A 27,034-nucleotide genomic window follows, 5' to 3' on the forward strand; every position below is an offset into this window, starting at 1 on the left:
ATTATCATCGCAATCCAATAAGGGCTACCAGAGGGCCAGCTGGTCTTGGTTAAGAGCTCCTGAAACCTCTCTGCTGTCAGTGGTCATCAATGGCACAGTTTACATAATGTCCTCAGTGTACTCCTACTTATTGGAGAGATCTACTCTTTCCTGGAAGTGGTTCTCTCCATCTTTTTTTTCATTCTCCCTGTCTCTCTCTCTTATTCCCTCCTTGTCTTTCTGTCCTTGTCTTTTTTTTTCTCTCTCACACACTCTCTCTCTCTCTCTCTCTCAGCATCTCTTTTTTTCAATTCCATGTCTCTCTTTCCCTCTTCCTTTTGCTGTCTAGCTCCCAGTCATGATTTGCTCTCCCTTCGGTTGTCCCCGACACCAATTATAACAATAACAACCCTCTTCATTAGCGGAACGGAGGCAGCCCTCACCATCAATCATAACAAGCCAAATACAATTTTTTTTTAAACCAGGGGCATAAATATTTCTTGGATAATACCCCCCCCCCCCCCCCCCCCCCCTTCTTAATTGCTGCATGCTCTTACCTTCCATGAGAGGGGGATTCAGCACTACTCAGCCAGGCTCTCAGTCCCTCTCCTACTGGTTAAACTCCCCTGTGTCAATCTCATCACGTGATCGGCTTAAATATGTGCAGCCCCCGCCGCCCCCAAATGAAGTACATAAAATGGCTTCTTTCGCTCATAACTCTCCGACCATTCAAGCGTGCGCCACTGTTTGCTATTTATAAATTATCCTGGCGTGGGCGCCGGAAATAGGCGCACCATGAAATGCGTTTGCGCGAACACACACATATCGATTGTGACAGGATAACCGAAGTGGACACTGGACTGCCCCGTTGTGGATAACTGAAGATTCAGCTTTGTATGCTGTAGAGCAGACAAGACTTCCTGTTTGTTTAACAAAGACCCCCCACCCCACAGTGTGCCTCTTGGTGCAAATTAGTGCATCTTGGTGCAATATTTAGCCAAAATCACACAACTCAACAACTGAGCTGTACAAGTTTCCATGACTGAATCTTCAAGGCTCAGCTTTCAAGGCTTAACATTGGATTCATAACTGATTCTCAGTGAAGACATCAGTCAGAAGTCTCCCAAGAATCCCCAAACCCTGCCTCCCTTCGGAGATGGCTTGTTTCTATGCTGTTGGTTTGTGAAGTTCATACTACTTTCTGTGCAGGACCTTGCGTTACGTTACTACACTAAATTAGCTAACCTAGCTGTGAACCTCCTGTGAGTTCTCCTGCCCTCATACCCTCATTCTTTGCAGAGAGGAATGTGGAGGGTCTTAAATTCCCATTGCCGCTTGAGAGCTGTTGTCATTCTGAATTAATTGTAGAGTCCGGGTTTGGTGTGTGTATGTGTGTGTCTGTGTGGCCTATGTATTTGTGAGTGCATGGGTGTGTGCTTGTTCTCTTGTCAGGGATATTTGAAAGAAAAATTGTTATGCCCTAGGCAAAGCTCTTTTGCTTCATTTCTGTGCATCTACACCGTGTGGTGATGCCTTCATTGTTGCTACCCACGCTGACATTTAGGGGAATTAAATTACATAATGATGCTAAAAGCCATTATTGCATCTCATAGCAAATCCGAATGAAAAGGCTTGAAACTGAATGCCACTTCCGTGCTTCACTATATGAAAACCGGTGCCCTCTCCTTCTCCTTGCTTATGAAACAGATTCATATATCTTGGTGTCACAATAGAAAAAAATACCGTCTGCTCAGTAACTACCAGGGTAATATTTAACCTGGTTAATGTTCCTCCTGGCCACAATGAATTTTTTCATGACTCATCTTTCTGCTTGTTTCTCTCCCTCTCCTCACAGTGCACACGGGTACCATGACGACAGAGGTGGGATCTGAGACTGAGGTGAAGAAGGAGCCGGAAAAGGCGGAACAGCCCCCGGCTACTGCTACAGCTCCTGCGCCACAGGAAGAACCCGTCAGCGAGGCCAAGCCAGAAGCCGAACCAGCGGCCGAACCAGCGGCCGAACCAGCGGCCGCAGAGGCTTCAGCAGCAACAGACACCCCAGCCTCTGAGGAGCAGCAGACCTCCGAGAGCGAGCAGGCCAAGGCGGAGGAGAAGACAGACAAGAAGGAGAAGGACAAGGAGGGCGGAGGCAAGGGCATCTCCCGGTTCCTTCCCCCATGGCTTAAGAGGTCCAAATCCCAGAGCCAGGTGGGACCCAAAGAGAACGCACCCAAGGAGGGGAGCGTGGAAGCAGTGAAAGAGGAGGAGGAAAAGGAGAAAGACAAGAAGGAGGACGAGGCGGCAGAGGAGTCCAAGGTCGACGGGGAGCAGCCGGTCCAGGCCTCAACAGCGGACCAGTCCCAGGAGCAGAAGGAGGAGGTTGCAGAGGAGGCTCCGCCCGCAGAGGAGGCCAAGGCAGATAACAAGGAGGAGGAGAAGCACTCCATAGGCAGCGCCGATACCCAGGTAGTCCGAGTAAACATTTTGGTCAGAAGGAGCAAAAGGATCAGTTGATATGCGCTTTCAGAGATAATCTTGTGCTTCCTGATCCTCTGGTCTTGGTTGAGGGGTCCGGAAACATCGTTCTGTCTCTTTCTGAAACATATTTCACTCTCTCACCCTCTCCTGTCCTTATGTCAGCCTTGAGCCTGCCACCACTGGCCTGGTTCACCTGCAGAAAAAATGCAGAGAAATTGGTGTAATTTATTTCAGTCTGCTAGATACTATATAAATATACATGTGCCAATTCTTCCCATGATGCCGCAGGGCACCTTGGAGAAAAGAGACCGAAATGGGGACAGCTGATCTTCCGAGCTGAAATCTCAGTCATTGCTGTAAAGGTCAATTAGTAACTGCGTCATCTATGCGCCCTCATAAGAGATTCGGTTTGTGTGTATGTGTGAGTGTGTGTGTGAACAGGCGAGTGTGCAATTGACACAACTCTCAGCTGAGTTTGAGTCATGCCAAAAAAAGTGTGCATTCTTTTTGAGTTGGATCATACAAAGCAATACATCTTTATCATTGGAGAAGGGCGGCGTTGTGAAAAGAGGCATGCAACAGAATGATGTCCTCCTCTATTGTTCCCATCAATATTCCAGGCCAGATCGCCTCCTGTTTTCCATGTTTCCATCTCGATCCACCCAATGACCTCATCATCTCCAGCCGGCAGTCCAGCGGAAAAATGGCTGTGAGAGTCTAGAGTGGTGGCGTCTCTCTCTCTCTCTCTCTCTGTGTGTCTCTCTCTCTCTCTCTCTCTCTCTCTCTCTCTCTCTCTCTCACTGAGTGAAACCGTATGGGTCTGCTTCATGAGTCAGCTGACCAAAAAAAAAAGATAATCCAGGCCGAGACCAGAACCTCTCAGAAATGTCAGTCCGGGGGACACTGATAAGACCAGTGTTTGTCTTATGCATAAGAAACCATGAGTGTGTATGCTCATGAAATCTGTGTTTAACATCTGATGTGTCTGCGCGTGCATACTATCTAATTGCAGTCTAAATGGCCTCTGATCTGCTTGTGTGTCCTTTCCCCCCCCCCCTTTAGCCTGCCAAGGAGGAGAAAGGTGAGGACTCCCAGGAGAAGGACACAGAGGACGCCAAGCCTGAGAACGGAGTGGAGGAGGGTGAGGAGGCCAAGAAGGAGGACGAGCCGACGGACAAGGCCGACACAAGCATCCTCTCCCCGCTGCGGCTCACCAAGAAAATCAAGATGGTCATGTGCCAGGTCACCATGCTGGACGGCAGCCAGTTCCCCTGTGAGGTGGAGGTAAGAGAAGCCACCGCACCTGCTCTGTTCCTCTCTTCCTGGGGAGGTCTAGAGTCCACCCCAGCCCGCCCGTCCCCAGGGGCTTTTCAAGAGGAGGGTAGGGGGGGATTATATTTCCCAAGCCTGCTTAAACTGGCCTTTTCTGAGATCATCTCTCTCTGTTGTTGTTTTTGTTATTGTCGTTATTGTTGTCGATTCCCTGTTGATCCCCAACCCATGGTGAGCCATGAAGTCAAGCATGCAAAGAATTGAACAAAATGAGTGGTACTTACTCAGAGATTATTGGTATCTGCCGCGCATTAAGTTTCGTCTGAGATTGTGGCCTCTTTGGGGTTTTGCTTTAATTGAAGGGGGATTACATAGACCCTGTGGTATTGCTTTACCTTAAGTTACTCAAAGGACATTGAAGTACCATGAAATGAAGAAAGTGGGGTCGCTTAGCATCTCACCGCCATGTTGGAAACGAACACCATGACCCTAAACTCTAGTTGAATTGCTGTCAGGGAATCCACTTTGCCCTGCCTGTTCTCAGTACTCCATTGTGTTAGATGATACTCATAATCATGATGCTTTTTCTGTAAAAATCTGTCCGAAATAGATGATCGAGATAGGGTGACACGTGCACACAAACACTCAATCATCACCCTTTTGAAATCCAGTGCTTATTTTTAGGACGGCAATGTGTAAACAGTGTGGAGGTAGCTAATGAGGCCATGTGACCCAGAGAACCAGATTACCCAGCAGCCGGTTTATGCCTTTTACTCCGCACCTTGAGGAACCATGGCAACAGGGAGGCTTGAGGCCCTGATCGTGACTACTGAGAAAAGTTGGGGTGGAGATGGTTGGAAGGTCTCAGGTGACCCTGAAAGCCGCTATGCAAAAGGAGTTACACATGTTGAATTTGTGTTTTACATTTTTAATTTAACACTACTGATTCTAAGAAATAGTGTTGAGCCAGGCATGTGTGCAAATGGAACCTGGAATCTGAACGTCAGTGTTTGAACTGGAGGGGCATCAAAAATCATCAGGCTGCTGTTAATTAGTGTCGTCTCGCCATAAGTAATTCTGACTTGAATTGTTAATTGTCACATTTTAAACACCGAATGCAAAAGCCAAATAGAACAGAAAGAACCTAAACAACAAGCAGCTGCTTTATTAGAGAGGCAAGGAGAATGGAGTTTTGGCTGTGCTCCACGCCCGAGTCTTGCACAATTAGTTTGGCAAATTCAATTTTTTAAAAAATCTCTATCGTGAGATATTGTTATCCTAGCTCTCAGTGTTTTCTTTAGGCGCATTTTCCTTTTTGTCATCGGTTGGGATCACATGGAAGACGATGTGTCTGTAATCAAGCTTCAGATTTTTAAAGCTCTATTTTCTCAGCCTTCCTCTCAGTTGCTTCAATTGGACCATTACTCATCCTGATCACTTATCATTGGCCGTGAGGATGGAAGTAATGAGAGCTCACTGTAATTCGGAATATAGCCAGTGTTTTCATTTGCATGCTAATAGTGCGTGTGATGAGAAGTTGACCCATTGTGTGTTGTGGGTACCTTTCATGATGGTGACTTCATTACATATGGTGCTCTAAATGGCAAATCAAGGACTCTCACGAATGCACAAGACTTTAGTCAGACATCTTCCTCTTCTCCAGTCCTCTCCTCTTTGGTTCACTCTTGGTCCCTTGGCCCTGAAGACTGAATCTGTGTCCTTGGCAGACCTCAGTGTGGAGTGTGAAAGGCCACTGGACCAGAGTAAACTGCCTGACAGGCCACACACGCCACCCCCACACCCAGCCCTTGCACAACTTGAACTTGAAGACTCTTTTAAAGCTCCTCCATATTGTTCTACCAGAGCAGACATTTGATTTGAATAGGAGATATTGAAATATTGGTGTATGTTGAGAGCCTTCACAGATATTGAAGAACTGTAGCACTCCAAGTTGGTATTTCCTTTTGAACATACCGTTTAGCTTAATGAAGTTAATTTAGTTTAAGTTTAATATTAGAAGTTAAAGTCTCTGTCAAAAGTTCTTTTTAGGCAAAGCTGAAAGTGGTTCAGCTTGGCATTGGCCCAAGTACACACCTTAGCATTTATCTTAAACTGTCACTAATGAGTATTTTAATGACACAAACAAAAAACAAACAAGGCTGACTTCAGTCAGTTTTTATTGTTGCACAAACGACACACAGCAACACACGTTCATATATAGGTGGCGACAAAAGGTCACACACGCAGGCCGAGGTCGCAGTGAATTTATTCCTTCCTCCAGGACCCCAGGACCAGTGGGCAGCCTTTAGGCGCCCGGGAACCAAGTCAAGTGATCCGTCTTGATCAGGGTTGTACAGTTCAGTTCTTCTGCATGTTTTTCTGTTGGGGTCTTAGTGGAGGAAACCCCTTGTGAACACAGGGAGAACATGCAAACAGACACAACAATATAATGGGCCCTGAAGGAAATAATCTTGGACGTAATTATAGTACAGTATAGTATGGGAAATCTTTGGAACATCACGGCTCATACTTTTTCTCTAGATATTGCTTTAGATTGACTCCAAAGACAGGCGGCGCTAGAAGGCCCCCATGTGTAAGCTGACCAAGTAATTGTGTGTGTGTGTGTGTGTGTGTTAGACGTGCACACACACACACACACACACACACACACACACACACACACACACACATGCGGTATGGGTGGGCTGGTCATGTAGTAATGGGATCATGGCTGCCGCGGAGGTGGTGCTGAAGCGATCAGCCCATGAGCTTATGAAGCAGCCTGGGCCTCTGATCCTCGGCGTGACGTGACGTGATGGGAGGGACTGGGTGAAGTGGGAGCGGGTCAGGCCCTACTGGAGGGGGTAGGGCAGGGGGTAAAAAGAGGAGTGCTCCACGGGGGCTCGTCTGGGGACCCCCTCCCAGGAGCAGATTAGGGGTGAGAAGGGCGGGGGGGAGGGCAGGGGGCAGTTAGAATGAGGTTAGTTTGGTTGGGTTGGTGGGTTTAGCCCCCCTATAGATTTAACCTCACAGCATCTGCTGGGCTTGGCTTGACTGGACATGTGCTATGGTGAGCTGGTGCTGACGTGATTAAGGGGCCAGAAACGTGAGCCTTCAGCATCCTAATGCTGATAACTCAAGATGATTGGACTGTTACAGGTTTCTACAGTTATGACCAGTCTACCATGAAGGCTCTCTCTGGGTTTGCTTGGTGCCTTATTTCAGCATGTCAGCTGTGGCCAAATCTCTACCATCCCAGAGCACAAAAGAGTAATCCTTAGTACTATAATATGAGTGAATTTCAGTATCACAATTTAATTTAAGAAGCCATCATGCAACCTACAAGACTTGGCAGGTGCAATTTTGGCATCTTGTTGAAGGCCTGTGTAAGTTGTACTACCAAGTAAGTAGCATCTGACATCAGTGGTGAGGAACAGCGGTACATTTTGTCTATACATAAAGGCAAGGCTCTGTCAGGATGTTTTGTCAGTCAGGGTTATGTTCTTTAGCCGTTGTTATTTTGGTGTATTTGTATAGTATCCGGTGATATTTTGGTTGTCTCTGGCGCTTTTTGTCAGTAATGATTTTTTTAGAGCCTTTTGCAGCTTAAAAACCTGGGGCAAGGCAATTTTTGAGTTAACTACTATCGTTGTTGGTCACCTCTCTTTTGGAGCCTCTTGTTGCATGTTGGTGGCAGCTGCTGCTGCTTGTGATGGTGATGCTTTTGGAGCCTGTTGGCCCAGTCAATGGTGACGCAGTGCCCAGCCGGTGGAATGGGGCCTGGCTGGCTTGAATTGCTGTGCGGCCAGCACTGTTTTAACAGGGCCAGCTTTGTTTGCACTTTCAGAAAAGCTGAGGCATCAGTAAATGCCATTGTCGGGGACTAGTCATCCAGAAGACAGTGGCATATTTATAACGAGATGTAATGTGGCGCTCCCATCGCCGTGCATTGCTAAAATGAAAGAGATAAACAAAGCATTCCGCAGCTTAACCTTAATATTTTGTGAAAAGCCACCCCCACTATTCATTCATCCATCCATCCATCCATCCACAACCCCTCCCTACTCTCCTCACTCTCAATCATGAAACCCCCGTTGAGAGAACAATGCAATGTCTGCTGAATGACAAGGGCAGGCCACTTTGCAAGTCTAGCCCCCTCGGGACTGACTCGATGCCGTTAAGAGATATTAAATTCTCCCCCAAACAGGAGGTGATGATCACTGTAGATGAGAAACACTTGAGATGTTTAACAGGTACAATGCAGCTGAGAATCCACACACAAAGGGGAAAAACACACTTGCCTCTCCCGCTCCACTTTCTCACTGTTGCAATATCAGCCTCATTTCATTTATTTACTTCCCTCCCTTTGTGTACACTCCCTCTTGATTTCTCTGGTCAGCGGACTCTCTCGCTCTCTTTCTCTCTCTCTCTCTCTCTCTCTCTCTCTCGCTCTCCGTCTCCTGGGTCTTATTTTGGCTAATCAGTCTTCCTCCCCCATTTGTCGCCAGCCGGGCGTGGAGCTACCCTTAAGTGATAAACAGACATGACTGGACTCAGTCCACCTTAATAAAGCCAGATGTGTGTGTGTGTGTGGGTGTGCCTACAGAGACAGACGTGTGTGTGTGTGTGTGTGTGTGTGTGTGTGTGTGTGTGTGTGTACAGAATCCTCAATTAAGACTATTGATCCCATCTGTGTGAGGATCAAGATGCTTCTTGGACGAGTCAGTGCCCATAGGACGAGCACAACATTGTCAGAGAGACTGTCTACTTGTCTATATGTCTCGACCAATGGGAACGCTGTGTCCTATATACACTCTCAACATAAGGCATTATTTTTTTAATACTCAGGACATGTGGATTTGAAAAAAATAAACTATATAAAATCCCAATCCGCTCACAGTCTCTCGCGTTGCTTTTCTACTTTCAGTTTAAGGAAGGGAAGAAAACAAAACAAATCTGTATGTTGTGAAACACTGGCATGCAAACATACAGAGTCTTTGAAGAGATGTTTCTGTGAGGGGTGGATGTAGCCATGTTGGAGAGAGGCTAGCCAGGACCACTGTAAAAAGCTCAGTGGCCCACTGGTCTCTCTGGCTGGTGAATAATTTAGCTGGCTGAGCATTAGTGTGTGGTTGAGTGTAATGCGGAGGAGCAGGAGAGGGGGAGCGTGAGGAGGGTCTCTTTGCTTTTTATGGTCTCTGCTGCTTTGACCAAGCTTTATCTACTGGCCACCACATATTGCTGCTGCTGTTGTAACTCAGTGCGGTTACATGGATTTGAATTACTGGCTTAGTCGGATTGAAATAGAATTATCCATTTCATGTTACCACCATTATTCGAATTATTGAGGTCCGACTACACTCCGATTGACACCCTGAGATAACTCGATCGGATTTGATTGTTAATCGGACTATGCGCGCATTTAACGGTGAATCGGACTATCAACTGGAGTTTACGTCTTTGCGCATGCTTGAGATCTTGCCCATAGACACATGCATCATATATGTCTATGATAATCGCTGCTAGACGCTCACTGTTCTTGTGCTCCCACATCTCATTCACTTTTAAATACTGAAACAAAATCTAAATGATCAAGACCATGCACCATTTTCTTTGTCCTCATGTGCTACATATCAGAAATGGCCAACAGAAAAGCAAATTATTCTGACGGCTCCTATTACCATGGAAACAATAAATTAAGCTAACTTTAGTATCTAAATAGCAACTGCATATCAGAAATGGCTGACAGAAAAGTTTTGTCTCAACCAGAGACATGTTTATATGTCTATGGTCTCAGACTGTCTCACAAGCTTATTCTTGTTGATATGAACAAACATAACACAAGAGGCCCGAAGATATGAGCACCTTTACAACCCCTCCTTAAACATGTACAGTGGGGAAAATAAGTATTTGAACCCCTCGCGATTTCACAAGTTTGGCCACTTGCAAAGAAATGTGTGATCTATAATTGTAATGGTAGGTGTATATTAACAGTGAGAAACAGAATATCAACAAAAAAATCCAGAAAAATGCATTTTATAACATTTATGACTTAATTTGCATTTGATGCAAAAAATAAGTATTTGAACCCCTAGCAAAACTGACTGACAAAAATGACTTAGTACTTGGTGGAATAACCCTTGTTGGCAAGCACAGACGTCAGACGTTTCTTGTAGTTGGTCACCAGGTTTACACACATCTCAGGAGGAATTTTGGTCCACTCCTCTTCGCAGATCCTCCCCAAATCTTTAAGGTTGCTTTTTCAATATGAGAGAATGAGGTTCAAGCCCAATTTCCACGTTACATGGCCCCATCCATAGTCCCCTTGATGCGGTGGAGTCGTCCTGTACCCTTGGCAGAGAAACAGCCCCAAAGCATAATGTTTCCACCTCCATGCTTGATGGTGGGTATGATGTACTCTTGGGGTCATATTCAGCATCCCCCCCCTGTTAAACACGGCAAGTCGAGTTGATGCCAGAGAGCTTGATTTTGGTATCATCTGACCACATTCTGTCTCCCAATCCTCCTTAGAATCATTCAAGTGTGCAATGGCAAACTTCAGATGGCCCTGTACATGCGCTTCCTTGAGCAGGGGGACCTTGCGAGTGCTGCAGTACTTCAAAAAATTACGGCGTGGTGTGTTGCCAATGGTTTTCTTGGTGACTGTGGTCCCAGCTGCCTTGAGATCATTCACAAGCTCCCCCTGTGTTGTTCTGGGGTTATTCTGCACCTTTCGAATGATCACTGATACCGCACGAGGGGATATCTTGCATGGAGCCCCAGACCTAGAGCGATTAACTTTAGTTTGGTGTTGCTTTACGAATAATCGCACCAATAGTTGTCTGCTTCTAACCAAGCTGCTTGCCAATGGTTTTGTAGCCTATTCCAGCCTTGTGCAGGTCTACAATCTTATCTCTGACGTCCTTGGCCAACTCTTTGGACTTGCCCATGGTGGTGAGGTTGAAGGTGTGAGGTATGATTCTTTGGACAGGTTTCTTTTATAAACGTCACCAGTTGAGATCAGGTGTACCTTGTTAGACCTAATGAGGACTAATCTGTGTGCTTCTTGGGCACATAACTGGTCATTTTGAGCCAGAATTATTGCTGTTTGCTTGGGGGTTCAAATACTTATTTTTTGCATCAAATGCAAATAAAGTAATAAATGTTATAAAATGCAGTTTTCTGATTTTTTGTTTTGTTGATATTCTGTTTCTCACTGTTCAAATACACCTACCAATACAATTCTAGATCACACATTTCTTTGCAAGTGGCCAAACTTGCGAAATCGGTAGGGGTTCAAAGACTTATTTTCCCCACTGTATAAGGACGTTCAAAAGGACGTTCTGCAAACTCATGGAGAGAATACCATCCCATTTTCACAGGATACTTCACCTGCACAAAAATCAGGGCATATTTGTCAAACGCCATAAAAGATACTGCTCTGATCTATTCCCATTCCATACTGAATATTCTGTTTAGATCAAAGGTTTGTTTCGGCATACCGTGATATTTCAGATGATAGAACAGTTTAAATAAATGCAGAATCCTTCATACCACAAAACAAAAATAAAATCGATTTATTTACGACTGGTTTAGCCTGAAGTCCTATTGTAAATTCGACCTAACGGCGTGAAGGGTGTCACTTGTGCAAAGAATCCACATGCATTGCAACATAATACCTTCTCAGAAGTCTCAAAGTCCGACGATAGTTATGTGGTATACCACTGCGTTGACATAAAAAAACGGCCAACGCTTTCTGCCAATGATTCGAATTATTCACTGCTATGTACTTTGAGATAATAGCAATTGCCCCCCATGGATAGCATAGTCCGACTTAAGCCAAATTAATATCATCATGTAAATGTACTGACTATTGATGGAGATGTGAGCAGTGTGAGCGAGTGGGTGTCTTTTGCTCTGGGTCAAAGAGGGGGGGGGGGGGGGGGGCACATGAGTTGACAGTGCAGGAGAGAGTGCTCTTGTTCAGTCTCACTTTTCCTTTATCCCCCATGAATGTGGAGTATTCTGAATTGATGGAGACGTGGGTGGCACCATCTACCATAAATTATAGGTAGGAGATGGTGGCAATTTTGTCCCCATTCTTTTCCTGGAGGTTATCTGATGTCACTCCCATAAACTGGGCACAGGCCTTGTCATTGGCATAGGTTGGATTCTCACTCATCCCATCAGTTCCTCTTTCACTATACTTTAGGCAATGTTGAACTTGATGCCCATTTAATTCTCCTCTGTAGAGCGATTATTCTAATCTAACCTCTGAAAAAAAGTGGGGAGGGGCTCAGAGTTGATGATGCATCGGGTGGTGCATTAGCCCCTGCAGGTTTTATGTTTCTTATTGTTGTCTTGCAAGTTTTAAGATTACTCTAAACTTGTTACCGGGTCAACACAGTTTAAGAGCTTTTCCCTCGTACCGCAGCCACGGCTACTGCGTTAGCCATTGTGGTTTATAGTAGTACTTTTTACTCTCGTTCTCTCCATGCCTGCACTCTCATCATCATTCGTGTCTTAGTTGGAATCCTTTATTGGCTCATCCTCTCCACCATCCCCCTCCTCTCTCTTCGCAATGTGTTGTTTTTTTTGGGTTTTTTTTTTGGTTGTTTTTTTTAGGTTTTTTTGCAAATAGTCAGCAAGAGGCCGCTACATGGTAAATTGATTGTTTTACGTGTTTCATCCTCACATGCGCTTGAATGTTTCCACTGATGAAAGTGCAGGCAGGGAGAAAAAATGAAGAAGAAAAAGTACTACTTTCAACTGTAATGGCTAATGCAGCACATATGCTGGAGTGTTATCATAACAGCCTAATGATCATGCGCTTGCACAAATGTGACTATGTGAAAACTCTCAAAAAAGGGTGGTATGCTACCATGTTCTGCTGTCTATCACTATACAGGAAGAAGTGTCACACGTTTGGAGCATCTGATCTGATTGTGCTGATTTGAGGTGTGCTCCTTCAGAGTTCCTTATAAGAGTCATGTCGGAGAGATGCTATCTGCTCACGCTGGCAGTCCCCCCTTCTGCCACCATGTGTCTTGTTATGTTTTTAGCCGCGAGCCTAGACATTTCGATTACCCCTGACCTGCCAATTTCAATTAGGTATCCAGGACATCGAGGATCCACACCACTTGCATTGTGGTCTCCCGTGCTCAAGCTCAGCCTCTCCATAAAGCACAGGCATTTAAACAACTCAGACATGTCATGTTGCACATTGCTTTGTTGCACTGTTCTAAACTCTTTATTATCAATACAAAATAGAATCATTTTTTCCTTTACCTACAGTCTGCTCTGACAACTGATTTTATCCGCCATAATATGTTACTGTGCAGATTAAATGTAGTCTTGACATTTTATGTTCTCTTGACACTGCTCCGTGTAGATGCGATAAAAAAGAGGATCCGTGTCAAAAATGATTCCGGGGTTCAGGCAATCCAGTCACCTGAACAGACATTTGCCTGCCTACATGTTTGGCACCTCAGCGTGGTTGGATAGCCCTCGGTCTCTGCACAGTTGCCAACTAACACAAGCAGATGCCCAACCCTTTTCTGTATTCAGTCAGGGTCTCCAGTGATGTCTGGTCATTTAGTGGATTTGGCTTGGAAGGCTGGGTGGTTTTAGTTTGTGTGTGTGATATCTAGAAGGCACTCGAAAGGCACCTCATCTCTGGTTTCAGTGTTGGGAGGTGTTCTAGTTTTGTGACGAATGTTTTGATTAAACCGAACTGTTCATATGTGTCAATGAGGGGGCTGCTGAAGTTAACCGACGGCTATCTTCACTTGTCAGAAAGCACAACTGTAAACTCCGAGCCCCACTTAATCCTTTGTTGACAAAGTGGACGTGCCTTAGCTTTTGGCCTCAGACCTCCTTTCAGCCTTGGGTCCTGCGCCTGAGGTAAAGTTCTGAATAAGCAATCCTTGCACAGACTTTACTATGACTAATGACAAATTGCAGAGCCAAACTGCATTTCGTTTGGTTGCTCGGAAACACCTGGCGCAGGTGTGTTGGTTTCCATGGAGATCCGTCCCCTGATATGCCCCTTGCAAATGCGCTATCTGGGGGTTAGGTTGGGCCGCACTTTACCTAATTGAAAGGGCCCCTTTTTTCCACGTATCTTCTGTAAATCCCGGTAGGATTCCCCGCAAAACATGTTTACCTCAAAAGTTCAAAAAACGAGTCTTCGATCAGAGTGTCTGAGCCCTGTCACTGCATACAATACTACTATTTGATTGTGTGTCGGCAACACTCTTATCGAGTCTTACATGACAGCGCTGTCCGGAGTCGCTAAATTAGCTTAAACCCTCAGTGGCTGCAAAACACGTACACAAATGACCGAATGCGCCTCCCTGTGTTTACACAAAGCTGAAACGCCCATCTCAAACATAAACCGCCTGTCAAAACGTCTAATGCTTCTCTCTCTTTTTTTTTCTCTCTGTCCATACACTCACCACAGTGAATCCCTTTCAACAGAAAATGGCTGAACGGTGTTCGATAAGAACGCATATGATGTATTTTGAGTCCATTCCACTCATGATCTGTCTAGCACTAATGCACTCCACCCTCCCTCTGTGTGCTTTTTGGTTTCCGGCTGATCAATAGTAAAAGCTGTCATCCATTAACAGTGAAGGCTGCACTTAGTAATGACCATTGACCAGTCAGTGCTAAAGTGGTTTACAGGCGCCAAGAGCAGGAAGATGGCAGTGACGGTGGATTTAACAGGTTAATCCGTCCCAGTCTTTGTAAACAAGTGCTGGCTGTCCTCTGATTGGTTGGTTTGTAGAGCGCCAACCATCAGGGTTCCCATGGGGAAAGAATACATGAGCGTTTGAAAACAAACAAAACTGCACCTTTGGCACACACATGGATAGATAGACACCCCCACACACACACACACACACACACACACACACACACATTCAGGCGCACACACACACACACCAGAAGTGCTGTAAAACTACCACACCCCGCTCAGCAGTGCACAGCAACTGTAGCACGCAGACTGGAGCTCATATGACCGTCACTATTGTCAAGCCTGAGAGAGAGAGAGAGTGAGTGACTTGACTCGGAAAAACCATACAGGTCTGGCATTCTGTAAAATGACTGATGATGTCTCGGCATACAGTATCTGAAACAGTTCCCTTGTCTGCAGAGGAGACAGAGATGGAAAAAATTCACTTCTCACACTCACACTGAATTTCAACCTCGCCGTCTCAAAATCGATGTCATTGTTCTTTGCGGACACTTTTATGTTCTTTTGTCCTGGGGGCTTGCAAATGGCCTCTGTCCTGAGGGAGGCAGAGAGTTCACACTCTGGCTTTTGTGCCCTGGCCTTGAATGGCCCCTTTGGCCCGGCCAGTGTCACCAAACCTCCATGCACACAGCCCAGGGGGGCTTTGCTGGGGATTTCTCTGTAATGCCACGGCTCTGTGTAGATCTGCTGTGCCCGCGAATACAGAGGCATTCAGCGCGAGCGAGAATGAAAGACAACGAAGGTGGGAAAGATGAAGAGTGAGTGACTGAGTGGATGTGAGAGAGGGTGAGGAGGTGTATGACTTAAACTAAAAAACTAAAATGGGAGGGAGGGAAAGGGAGAATGAAAGTGAGAAGAAAGAAAGGCAGGAAAACCTGTGTATGAATTATAATAATATACCATCACTTTCTGACCTTTCAAAATATACAAACATACATTTTTGCGATTAATTTGAAGAATAATGAAGCTGCCTGAGTTTTGTTATTCTTTGTTAGTGCATATGTAGGATAAATAGATGTTAACATATCTGGGGGCATCACATGTATACCTGTCACACAGTTGAATTCACAAGCTTGAAGGTTTATTGAACTTACAACTAACCAAACGGGCAACTAACTACCAACAGGCTGACTTAGGGACACTACCCCCCTTCAAAGTATCTACCTCCCCGAAAACCTCTTCACACTGTACGACCAACACATATAATAGGTATGCCTTTCAAGCTGAGAGTACATTTTTATGGCATCGAAAGTTTTTCTTGATTCTCTCCTGCCAACTACAGATTTCTCAAACATGCTACTAAACAATAGTACTTTAATGTAAAAAAAAAAAAAAAAAATGACCTCCTTTGTGTTTATTCTCTGTGACTTTACATTTAAATATCCATCATTTGAGTTATTGCTATTAATCACAGCATTTTTCTTTCAATTGATTGACAGCATTACTTAAAAAACAATGGTGAGGTCTGCCAGGTTCTATTGCTCTTAGCTTGATTGTTCTCTCCCTTGTACGTCGCTTTGGACAAAAGTGTCTGCTAAATGTAAATGTTAAATGTAAATGTCTGCATGTACTTCAGAGACCTTAGATGTATTCAGCAGAAGTTATTTCTGCAGACCTACACTAATAGTTCTCATATGAGAATAAGATTGGAATCTCCTGCTCTACAAAAGATGTTGCATGACGCACAGCTCCTCCCCGTACAGTGCAGGTGTAGGTTAAAGTTGGAGTTGTGTACTGTAGATGCCCCAACACCCCTCTCCCTCCTGGGTAATGAAGTGTGAAAGACGAGTTCATGACTTTCAGATGTTGTCAGTCATCTTCAGCCCCGAGCGGTTGCTTGCAGAGAAAACATATGGGGAGAAGACTGCCGCTGGAAAACTCCTTGAGCTCCATTACACATGTCCTTTACAAACCTAACAGTTAAGCATCTGTCAAAAGGCGGACATTGAATTTTAGTGTGCAAATGTCAGGATTTATGCTCAGCTCTTACCATTTGTTATTTTAATGTTTTTTTAAATTTCTCTTGAACTCTTACTCTCTTGCAGAAACGGGCCAAGGGCCAGTACCTGTTCTTCAAAGTCTGTGAGACTCTCAACTTGCTGGAGAAGGACTACTTCGGCCTGAGCTTCAAAGACAACACAGACCAGACGGTAAAGTATAAACACTGTTTCCATTGCAACGGCAATCATCACGTGACTTGCAGGTTTTTGTCATTAGAAACAGCAGTCATGTGAAAGTTCCTAGAAGTTCCTTGAAGCCACAACATGGAGATCACATCATCATCGTGTGATGTGTTTGTGTAATGGGGCTTATAATTAAAAGCTGGAAGTTTGCACCAGATTAATCCGCAGTGATTCATAGGAAACCCATTGCGTGTTGGGATGCCGTGTTTCCTTTGAGGTGCATCTGAGAGCATGTGGCCAAACCGGCCCAGAGAGGCTTGTGATATCTTTCCAGGGCCACATCTGCTAGTCTGTAACTCCATTGCAGCACATCTAACTGGGTGGGTTGTGGGGTGGGTTGGAATGGAGTGAGGGACACCCTTTCCTTTAAAGTTGCTTGCTTGAGATGTGTACAGTAAGGTCTTTCACCTACACACACACACATGACAGGGTTGTGTGCTCTGGCTAGCCGTTTCCTCTGCAGGGAGAGGAGCAATCGCCTCTGCTCCATATGGTTCCAGTCTGGGCCTTGTAAACTCAGATTTAATTACAAAGACTTAGCGCACACACACACACACACACACACACACACACACTTACCTCAGATAAGTGACTAAGGACAGAGTAACAAGATCAGCATAGTTGCCATGCGCACATTTTAGTGTGACTGTTCCACGTTGACATGGAAAGAGCCAAAATACTGTGTGTATGTGTGTGCAAATGTGTTTATTTCCACTCAACTGCTCTGAATATGCCTCCTCTGTGAGATGGATTTCACAGAGGTCTTATAAACAAGCCGAGGCAACAGGACTTGTATATTTTTGTGTCAGTTGTAAAGCGCAATTTCCCGGCTTCGCCTAACCTTGTAAGAGTAATTGGGGTAATCATGGACTTCTGTTACTGTTATTTGTGTGCAGAATATTGCAGATAAGTTCAACATGAGATCAAACTAGCTTTGTGGCATTGTGTGGTGTAAAGAAATTCCGTAAAGCAAACATTGTTGCGAAAACAACATGAAGTCATATTCTTACGAAAATATTGTGTTTATCCATACCTTCACTGCCAATTCTTAATGGAAACCAGCTTGAAAGGAAAAGGGCTAGCATTAAAGTGTTTTCTTTTTTTTTTTTTTTTTTTACTTTTTACTGCTGCAAACCACACGCAGAGTTTCACACACCCCTTTACACTTCCTCTTGCCAATCAAATCAGTGTTTCTGTGGATTTGTTTTTGGTGTTTTTCATTGTTAGTCCTCATGCTGATTTTATTTTTATTTTCACATCTGTATGTTATTACAACCTTAAACCTTTGTTGCTACGTGTGTGTGTGTGTGTGTGTGTGTGTGTGTGGTGGCGTTGAATCAATGCCCAGGTTTGCTCTGAGTCAAACTGGTGTGTGTGTGCGGAAGTTAAATATATCCTTTCTGTCTGTCTTCCTTGTAGTGCTGGCTGGACCCTCTGAAGGAGATGAAACGTCAGATCCGTAGTAAGTGCTGTTTACCTTTTCAGACTCTTCCAAAGCGTGCTTGCCCACAGTGTCGCATGCGCACACACACACACACACACACACACACACACACACACACACACACACACACCAAGACCACCCCAGCAGCACAGCCAACCTAGGCACAGCATGGTTCTCACTGGACATTGTTCAGAGGATAGAGTCGTCTGTGAGTAAAAGGGAGCCTATTTCACTGTAAGAGCAATCCAGATGAGATGGGTATTAGCTTTGCTGTGCCAGTCTAAACAGCAGTTGACAGCATGAACTCAAGGTTTGATGTTAATGCAGGGCAGTGTTGTCACTGTGATGATGAACTGCGCTGTACCTGCTGTAGAGCAGGGAGGGAGTGCAGAGACTTGTTTCCCTGGATCCAGATGCTGTGAGAACATCTGGAGAGTCAACTGGGTAATTAAGAGATGGACTGCGGGGATTGGGTGTGGATGGGGAGTTTTGGGGGGGCAGTACTTTTCCAATCTCAATAATGAGGATGACGTGTGTGTGTGTGTGTGTGTGTGTGTGTGTGTGTGTGTGTGTGTGTGTGTGTGTGTGTGTGTGTGTGTGTGTGTGTGTGTGTGTGTGTGTGTGTGTGTGTGTGTGTGTGTGTGTGTGTGTGTGTGTGTGTGTGTGTGTGTGTGTGTGGTGCATTGACCCATGGCAAGGAATTAGGGGACTCTAAATCTCCTAGGGTTGTAATGTGTGTTTGACGTAGTTGGAGGACCAATCAGCCGTTGATCATTCCCACAATCCCTGTGTTGTCCACCCTGTTTCCCTGGGGCTGGCTCTGGGATGCTGTGCAGTCCCTGAGCTCTGAGTTGCTTCAAAGAGCTCTGTGGTTGGCTGTGTAACATTCCATGGCTTGGCTGCCTGCCCTGGCAAGATAGACCCGTCTGACACTCTTAGGATCTTTTTATCTTCTTTGTCCCTTCTTCTTTTAATCCTCATCCGTCTTCTCTTCTTCTCTGGATCTGCAGTTCTTTATTATCCATCTTTTTATCATCTTTATGTTCGTCTTTATGCTTTATCTATTTCTTTCGTTCTCTTCCCCCCCCTCTCACTCACTCACTCTCTCTATCTCTGTCTTTCTCTTTCTCTTTCTCTCTCTCTCTCTCTCTCTCTCTCTTCCTCTCTTTCTTTCTCTCTCTCTTTTCTACTCTCACTCACTCACTCACTCTATCTGTCTTTCTCTCTCTCTCTCTCTTCCTTTCTTTCTTACTCTCTCTCTCTCTTTATCTCTCTCTCTCTCTCCTGCTCTCCCTCCTGTAATGTGCAGCTGGGGTTCAGTGCTCATACCCTGGCCTCATGCCCAGACCAGTAAAAGGTGCTTGGCTGGCCTGATTCATGTCTTATTGTCCTGAAATGTACACCTCGACCCCATTCCCTCCTTAGCATTGTGGCTGCTACGCTCACTCGCTTCCTCCCTCCCCCCATCTGACTCCCTACCATTCCATCTCTTCCCCATCTCACTCCATCTTTCATTTTCATTCTTCCTCCCTTTCCCTTTCTTTTACTCTTTCTCTTCATTTCATGACCACACCGTTTTCTGCTGCACTCGTCTGCATGCAGTAACAAAGACATTTTAAATCCAGATGCCTCTCCTTGTCAAGGGCTTATTGGAGGGCAAGTCTCCTGTGACATGTGTCTTGTGTGAATGATGGCACGCTATGATTGGTCGTTCCACTGATCTTTTTACGGGCTCTTCGTGGAGAAGGGTGTGCTCTGCTCCTCACTGATACAGCGAGGGCTCTGAAACCTTTGAACCCTGGGTTGTTAATGGCCCTTTGACCTTTGCCTAAGGCTGACCTGTTGGAAGCTTGAAAGTGTTTTCATGTGTTTTTATGTGTCTGGCAGTGTATTGGCGCCTTGATCGGGTTTGCTGTGTCTCTACCGATGTCTATGCAAATGTGTTTGGTGTTTTTGTTTTTAACATCTATAGTTCTTTGTCTGAAAGTGTGAATGAATGTGTCTTATTGTTTCCATGTCTGAAACTGTGTGTGTGTGTGTGTGTGTGTGTGTGTGTGTGTGTGTGTGTGTGTGTGTGGGGCTACCTGCCCTACCTGATCCAGGTCAGCCGTCACGCTTGGCTATCCACCTGTGGCCCCTCTCCTTCTCCTCCCCTGCTCCTGTAACCCACTCCCTCCAGCACCCTCCCCTCCCCTCCACTCCCTTCTAATGCATACGCCCTAATAGCCACTGGACGTGAACTGTAAGCCTGAGCGCACCGCGGTGATCATGCTTTTTATCCGTCCAGTAAGTCTATCTCGGTTTAGATAACATTGTGGAGCGGGCCTGGCCACGCAGGCCTGACCACATGCTCCACTGGGATGGACCGAGCGACTTGGAGCGCGGTATGGAGGAAATATCCCCAACATGAAGTCATCCCGTGAATCAAGTTTTTCATACAGATTTTTCTCCCCCTTTTTGTGTCTCTCGTGCTCTCTCTCGTCCTCTGTGTGTGTGTGTGTGTGTGTGTGTGTGTGTGTGTGTGTGGCTTTTCTGTGCTGTATGTGTGTATGTAGCCAGCTTCCACCACCTCTCCTTTATACTAGCATGTCATTGTTGCTGCTCTGGCATAGATGCATACATTAACAACAGTAATGTTTGTTCAGTATTTGGGTTGCAGGGCTAACATTTCTCTGCCCAGTTATTTGAAGTATGTGTGGTGCGCCGATGTAGACAGGCATTTGTGTGTGTCTGTGTGTGTGCTCCCCTACGTTCAGTCTTTACACTGCCGGTAATATTGACCATTGATAAAGAAAAGCCTACTATTCTATATCTATGGTCTTGACATTATGTTTGTTTTTTCTACGCATACCTCTGGTGTGTATGAGCTGAATTTGGTAGAAGGTTGTTTCATGTAGTTAGGTTAATAAACCTTTTGACATCTCTGTATATATGCGTGTGTGTTTGGCCCAATGTAGCTCTGGCTAGTTTGATTGCTTAAACGCACGCTCGCAGGTCTGTTGTGGGTGACTCAGCCTGCGGAACTTGTCCAGGAGACATCAAGACGAGACAGACAAACGTTGACGGAGAGGGGAAAATATTTCGCGCCTCTGCATCACAGCTAACATTTTTGGAAGGTCATCGCTGTAAAAATGTCTCTCTCGTGGGCCCACAAAGACAAAGTTGCTGGATAAGCTGAACTAGCTTGTCTTGCAGTTTCCCCATACCTTCATTATAAACATCATGCGCTATCTGACTTAAGCCCACTGACTAATAGGGATGCACCGATCCGATATTTGTAGCGGTACAGATATTGAAGACATTTCTAGATCGGGTATCGGTGACAATGGGCCAATCCATATTGGCTGATCTATTCAGTGTTATTCTATGCTATGCGCTGTGTGACTATCTCCTGTAAGAATAACTCTGTAATGAGGTCCATGGCGTGAGAGGAATGGCAGCTTTAGTGAAACAGAGGTGAAGTCCTTTTAGACCACATATTTGGACAGGCCTTGAAAAAGAGACATTCTTGGAAAACATGTGTAAGTGTGTGGCCCGGTTCCTGATTAGATTAGAGCTCCTCTTTAGTCTCGCTTATGGGCTGTGTGTGTGTGAAGTGGCCAGTTTCATTGCAATAAAGAACCCATGGTCTGCCCTGATGTTTTGCACGCAAAGATCTGCCTGCCTGCCTGTGTGTGTGTTTGTGTGTGTGTGTGTGTGTGTGTGTGTGAATGAATGTCTCGACATGTGATTCTTTGTAACTCTGCCAGCTGCCACACATTCCTCCCCCCGCCCTTTAGTTTCCTCTAACGGTCAGCGACCTCTTGACCTCGCTGGCCCAAGGACACCAGGCCACAATACGAGCTCTGTTGGCCAGTCAAGAGAACAGACGAATAACACCATCCTTTCAATGCCCCCCTCTCATGGTTGGCATTCCACTGAAAATGACACGTCTCGCCAGTGAGCTCTCAAGTTTTTAAAGCATCTGTAAAAGTTGGCTCGGTTTCCTTTGGTCCGCAACGAGGGGCAGAGAAAGACTCCCCACCCCTACCCGCCCCACTTACTTCCTCCATCGAAAAATGCAGACGCGACAAGAGCGGAAATGAATTCTTCTGTAAAATGTGATTTCCCTGTGCACCGTCAATGAAATGCCATGCCTCAGATGCTGTCATGGCCCATTCAGGCCAGCATAGGCACAGCATGAGGCCCAGCAGAACAGTAGACTGAGTCACAGGCCGCAGAAGCACTGCAGTGGTGACTGGAGGGAAGCTGATGCATCATTCCTCCCCTTAAAGTCGAGGGGCAACCCCCCCCCCCCCACACACACACACACACACACACACACACACACACACACACACACACACACACACACACACACACACACACACACACACACACACACTGCCAGACTCTCCCAGTTCAGTTATTGGGCTTTCTTGAAAACACCCCGGCTGAGACTTGGTCGTATTGTTTTTCAATATTTGTCTATTAAAGAGAAGGGGGTCATGGCCGAATAGAGCTCAACCTAATCAAAGCACTCCAAAATGGCAGCAGCTGGAGAGTTGAGAGAGTAAGCTGGTTACGTCATGAGGCATGAAGTGGGTGTTTATCAATCAGTGTTGGTTGCGTAAGGTCATCATAACTGATAAAACGCGATAAAACACAGAGATCTTATGAAGTCAGCAGCATCCATCTCACATTTTGTATCTGACTGAAGCTTGCATGTCTATCTCTCTCTCAACCCTGGCAATGGTTGCTAAGCAACTGCCATGACTGGTCGGCTGCCTTAGCAGGCCACAGGCATGGTCAGTTCAACCCTGCAGCAGTGTGAGCCTGCAGACGAGCGTGTGTGTGTGTGTGTGTGTGTGTGTGTGTGTGTGTGTGTGTGTGGTGTCACTGTAAGTCCCTGTTAATCTTGCCTGAGAGCTCACATGACCTGCTTTTCAGCAAGGGAGAGTGCGCAATCGGTCTTCCAGGCCAGAGCTCCCATCGGAGCTGACTACTGCCTCGGCATCAGGCTAAGCACGGCTGGGAAACGCAGCACCGAAATTTTCCAACTTCACTGTTAGAACCAGGTGCAGGCTGTTTTTAAGTTCCCCCGTAGTGACTTTGCTTGTTAACAGATAGAGGAGAAGCCTACCTGCTGTGGTTTTGCTGGCCGTCTAATTTTTTGGCCGGTGGAATTTCCTTCAGCGTGGATCAGGTTCAGCTTTAGGGCTGAGTGACTTGCTGAAAAGGCCTGTCTCTGGGCTGCCATTTTAAATCCTGTCTGTGCGGCACCATGCCCTACCCCTGCCCCTACCGCCCCAGCCTCCCTGCCAGGTCCAATCACAGCTTCTCAACACGGTTTCTCTCCCGGTCCACTCCTTGCTCCCCTACCCTCCACTTCTCCGCTCTCCTCACCAGGCCAAACTGTTGTTTAATTGCTCACAGCTGTTATGCACGCACGCTTGCTCTCTTTCTTTCTCTCTCGTCCTGTTCACATCTGGCTGAGCGAGAGAGAGCTCAGCACTGTCTTAACACTAAATGCATAATATCCATCATCTGTACATATGAAATATTTCGTCTGAAAGCACTCCAGGCAAATCGGCTTAACACATAAAAACAAAACACTCTTACAGCCACTCTTTTTCTCTTCTATTGTGATTTGGAAAGGATAGGTCTTGCAGACAAGATCTTAACACAGACTCCCATTAAATGTTTCTCTTCTAATATCTCTGTTGTGTTTCCTTTTTTTTAGATGCTCCATGGAATTTTTCGTTCAATGTCAAGTTCTACCCTCCGGACCCCTCTCAGCTAACAGAGGACATAACCAGGTATGAAGGCAGTGGGCTGCCAGGTTTTTGTGTATAAGTACAGCTTTGACTATATATTAGCTGCAGGACATCAGGATGAGTTCAGGGCTCAATGGTGTTTTGAGCCCTCAACTTCGACTGCCAGGCAGCGGCTGCCTGGAAGGTGGTTCCGCCCCCAAAACTCTTATCCAATCAATGTGCTTCCCAACTCCAAACCTCTGGTTCCGCCCCCAAACCTCTGGTCCAATCCAAACACTTTGAGCCCCAATTCAAACTTTCTGTATAGTGCTCTCATTCCAGCTCCAACTTCATTCCACCTCTCCGCAACGAGTGAAAGCTCCAACTTTACAAAGGTATGTAGCTAATATATTTCTATTTTAAACATGAAATGGCTAATTGTGTTTGCTTTAGGGCTGTACATGTAAGATGGGCCAGCTAATGTTATGTTTAGCATGCAATATGTTAACCATATTTAAAGATAGATCGTGCTAATCTTAGCTGTGGTAATGTCTTTTCAACCTGCTAGCTAGCTCAATCTGGTTAAAACATTAGGTAACAGTAAGCCTACAAAGTAAGATTTATTACTGTAGATTAATCACTGTATAAAATGGGCCGGCTAATGTTATCTATACCATACAATATGTTAACATAAAGATAGATTATGCTAATCTTAGCTGTGGTAATGTCATTTCAACCTGCTAGCTAGCTAAATCTAATTTTAGCTGTGGTAATGTTATTTCAACCTGCTAGCTAGCTAAATCTGGTTAAAACATTAGGTAACAGTAAGCCTATAAAGTAAGATTAATTACTGTAGATATGTATTTAAGTGATTAATTACTGTAGATATGTATTTTAGTGATTGTTAATGGTTAGTGGTTATCTTTCAAATGACGTTGAGCTGCTTTGGAATAAGGGTAACTCTCAGGCAGCCAATTGGTTTTAGATACCTGTGAGGCACTTGATGTTGAGACTGGTTGACTACCAGGCTGCTTACTAACACTGGGTAACTCTCAGGCAGCCAATTGGCTTTGGGTGCCTGTGAGGCACTCGATGTTGATACTGGTTGACTTCCAGGCTGCTTTGGAATAAGGGTAACTGTCAGGCAGCCAATTGGTTTTAGATACCTTTGAGGCACTTGTTGAGACTGGTTGACTTCCAGGCTGCTTACTAACACTGGGTAACTCTCAGGCAGCCAATTGGCTTTGGGTGCCTGTGAGGCACTCGATGTTGAGACTGGTTGACTTCCAGGCTGCTTTGGAATAAGGGTAACTCTCAGGCAGCCATTGATTTTAAAGAAGTGGCCATGCTGCCTGCTCTAAACCCCACTATGGCCACAGGGAGAGCCACGGAGTTCAAGTAATTTGCAATATTCCACATCCTATATCTGGGCTCTGACAGGTATAATAGACATTATTTATCCTGAATTTATGTTTTTATCTTTTCCTCCAGACAACAGCTCCAGCACCTCGCCAACCAGGTGTGCTCAAATGAGGATTTTGGACTCCTTACACTCACCTTGGGACCAGGAATGGTAGAGGTGGTAGTTGACGTTTTTAAAAAGTGTGTTGACACACACATCGCAAACATTAACAATAAAAATAAAAAAATCTGTTGTTTGTTGTTGTTAATTAATAAAATAACTAGATGTTCTACATCACTGTGTATGTGTATTGAATTGGAAGTGTATTGAACTTGGCATCTTGATTTAACTAGTCTGATCATTTAGCTAGCTGGGCCTGAAATGAAATAAATACATTTCAACACTTATTTCTACAGCTTCACAGAAGGGTTTATTCCAGTAGAGTGTCACAAGTTAATGAAACCCCAACTTACATTAATTATTTAAAAAAAATGTATCATCAGAGGACACACATGATGGAGGAGAGACTGATGGGGTGTGACGTATTCTTTATTGAAAGGCCAAGGCCAAGTACAACACTCATACACACAGTAACCAAGTTGATACAGAATAATGTGAAAATGGTAAAAATCTAATTTCCTCAAAAAAATCCTCAGGAATATTCCCTTCAAGAATATCAAAGGATTGCTTGATTCTAGGGTCCCTTTCCTTCTTTAAGCCATCTTCGATTGACTTCAGCCAATTCTTCTCCATTGCCTGAAACGGGGAAAAAGTATGAAAACATAAGCCTATGACTCCCTGAGACACACATCCTAAACTATTTTATCTTGTGATGACCTGAACTGTAGGCTACATGGCCAGTGTTAAGCAGTCTAAAGCATAACGTTAATCCACCATGCCTAGATTCCTCTCCACTGGCTGTCACAAAGTCACCTGTATGAAGTCTATTAAAAAGCCTATTACAACAACTGGTGGCTGCCTCAGAGTTATCCTTATTCCAAAGCAGCCTGGAAGTCAACCAGTCTCAACATCGAGTGCCTCACAGGCACCCAAAGCCAATTGGCTGCCTGAGAGTTACCCAGTGTTAGTAAGCAGCCTGGAAGTCAACCAGTCTCAACAAGTGCCTCAAAGGTATCTAAAACCAATTGGCTGCCTGACAGTTACCCTTATTCCAAAGCAGCCTGGAAGTCAACCAGTATCAACATCGAGTGCCTCACAGGCACCCAAAGCCAATTGGCTGCCTGAGAGTTACCCAGTGTTAGAAAGCAGCCTGGTAGTCAACCAGTCTCAACATCAAGTGCCTCACAGGTATCTAAAACCAATTGGCTGCCTGAGAGTTACCCTTATTCCAAAGCAGCTCAACGTCTTTTGAAAGATAACTACTAACCATTAACAATCACTAAAATACATATCTACAGTAATTAATCACTTAAATACATATCTACAGTAATTAATCTTACTTTATAGGCTTACTGTTACCTAATGTTTTAACCAGATTTAGCTAGCTAGCAGGTTGAAATAACATTACCACAGCTAAAATTAGATTTAGCTAGCTAGCAGGTTGAAATGACATTACCACAGCTAAGATTACCATAATCTATCTTTATGTTAACATATTGCATGGTAAAGATAACATTAGCCGGCCCATTTTATACAGTGATTAATCTACAGTAATAAATTTTACTTTATAGGCTTACTGTTACCTAATGTTTTAACCAGATTGAGCTAGCTAGCAGGTTGAAAAGACATTACCACAGCTAAGATTAGCATGATCTATCTTTA

General features: G+C 45.0%; 1 protein-coding gene across 6 annotated transcripts in view; it reads left to right on the top strand.

Annotated features, from left to right (window-relative positions):
- The window catches only part of epb41l2 (erythrocyte membrane protein band 4.1 like 2), an 82,533-nt gene that overhangs the window by 20,831 nt on the left and 34,668 nt on the right, over positions 1-27,034 (top strand). For all 6 annotated transcript variants that reach the window (XM_080832663.1, XM_080832662.1, XM_080832661.1 and 3 more), the window contains exons 2-6: positions 1,835-2,445; positions 3,520-3,741; positions 16,534-16,638; positions 18,091-18,133; positions 23,838-23,913. In XM_080832663.1, the coding sequence (XP_080688789.1) occupies positions 1,849-2,445; positions 3,520-3,741; positions 16,534-16,638; positions 18,091-18,133; positions 23,838-23,913 (1,043 nt within the window). In that variant the 5' untranslated portion in view covers positions 1,835-1,848. The remainder of the gene's footprint in view (positions 1-1,834; positions 2,446-3,519; positions 3,742-16,533; positions 16,639-18,090; positions 18,134-23,837; positions 23,914-27,034) is intronic.

The sequence above is a fragment of the Sprattus sprattus genome, assembly GCF_963457725.1.
Source record: "Sprattus sprattus genome assembly, chromosome: 2".
NCBI classification, from domain to species: Eukaryota; Metazoa; Chordata; class Actinopteri; order Clupeiformes; family Clupeidae; genus Sprattus; species Sprattus sprattus.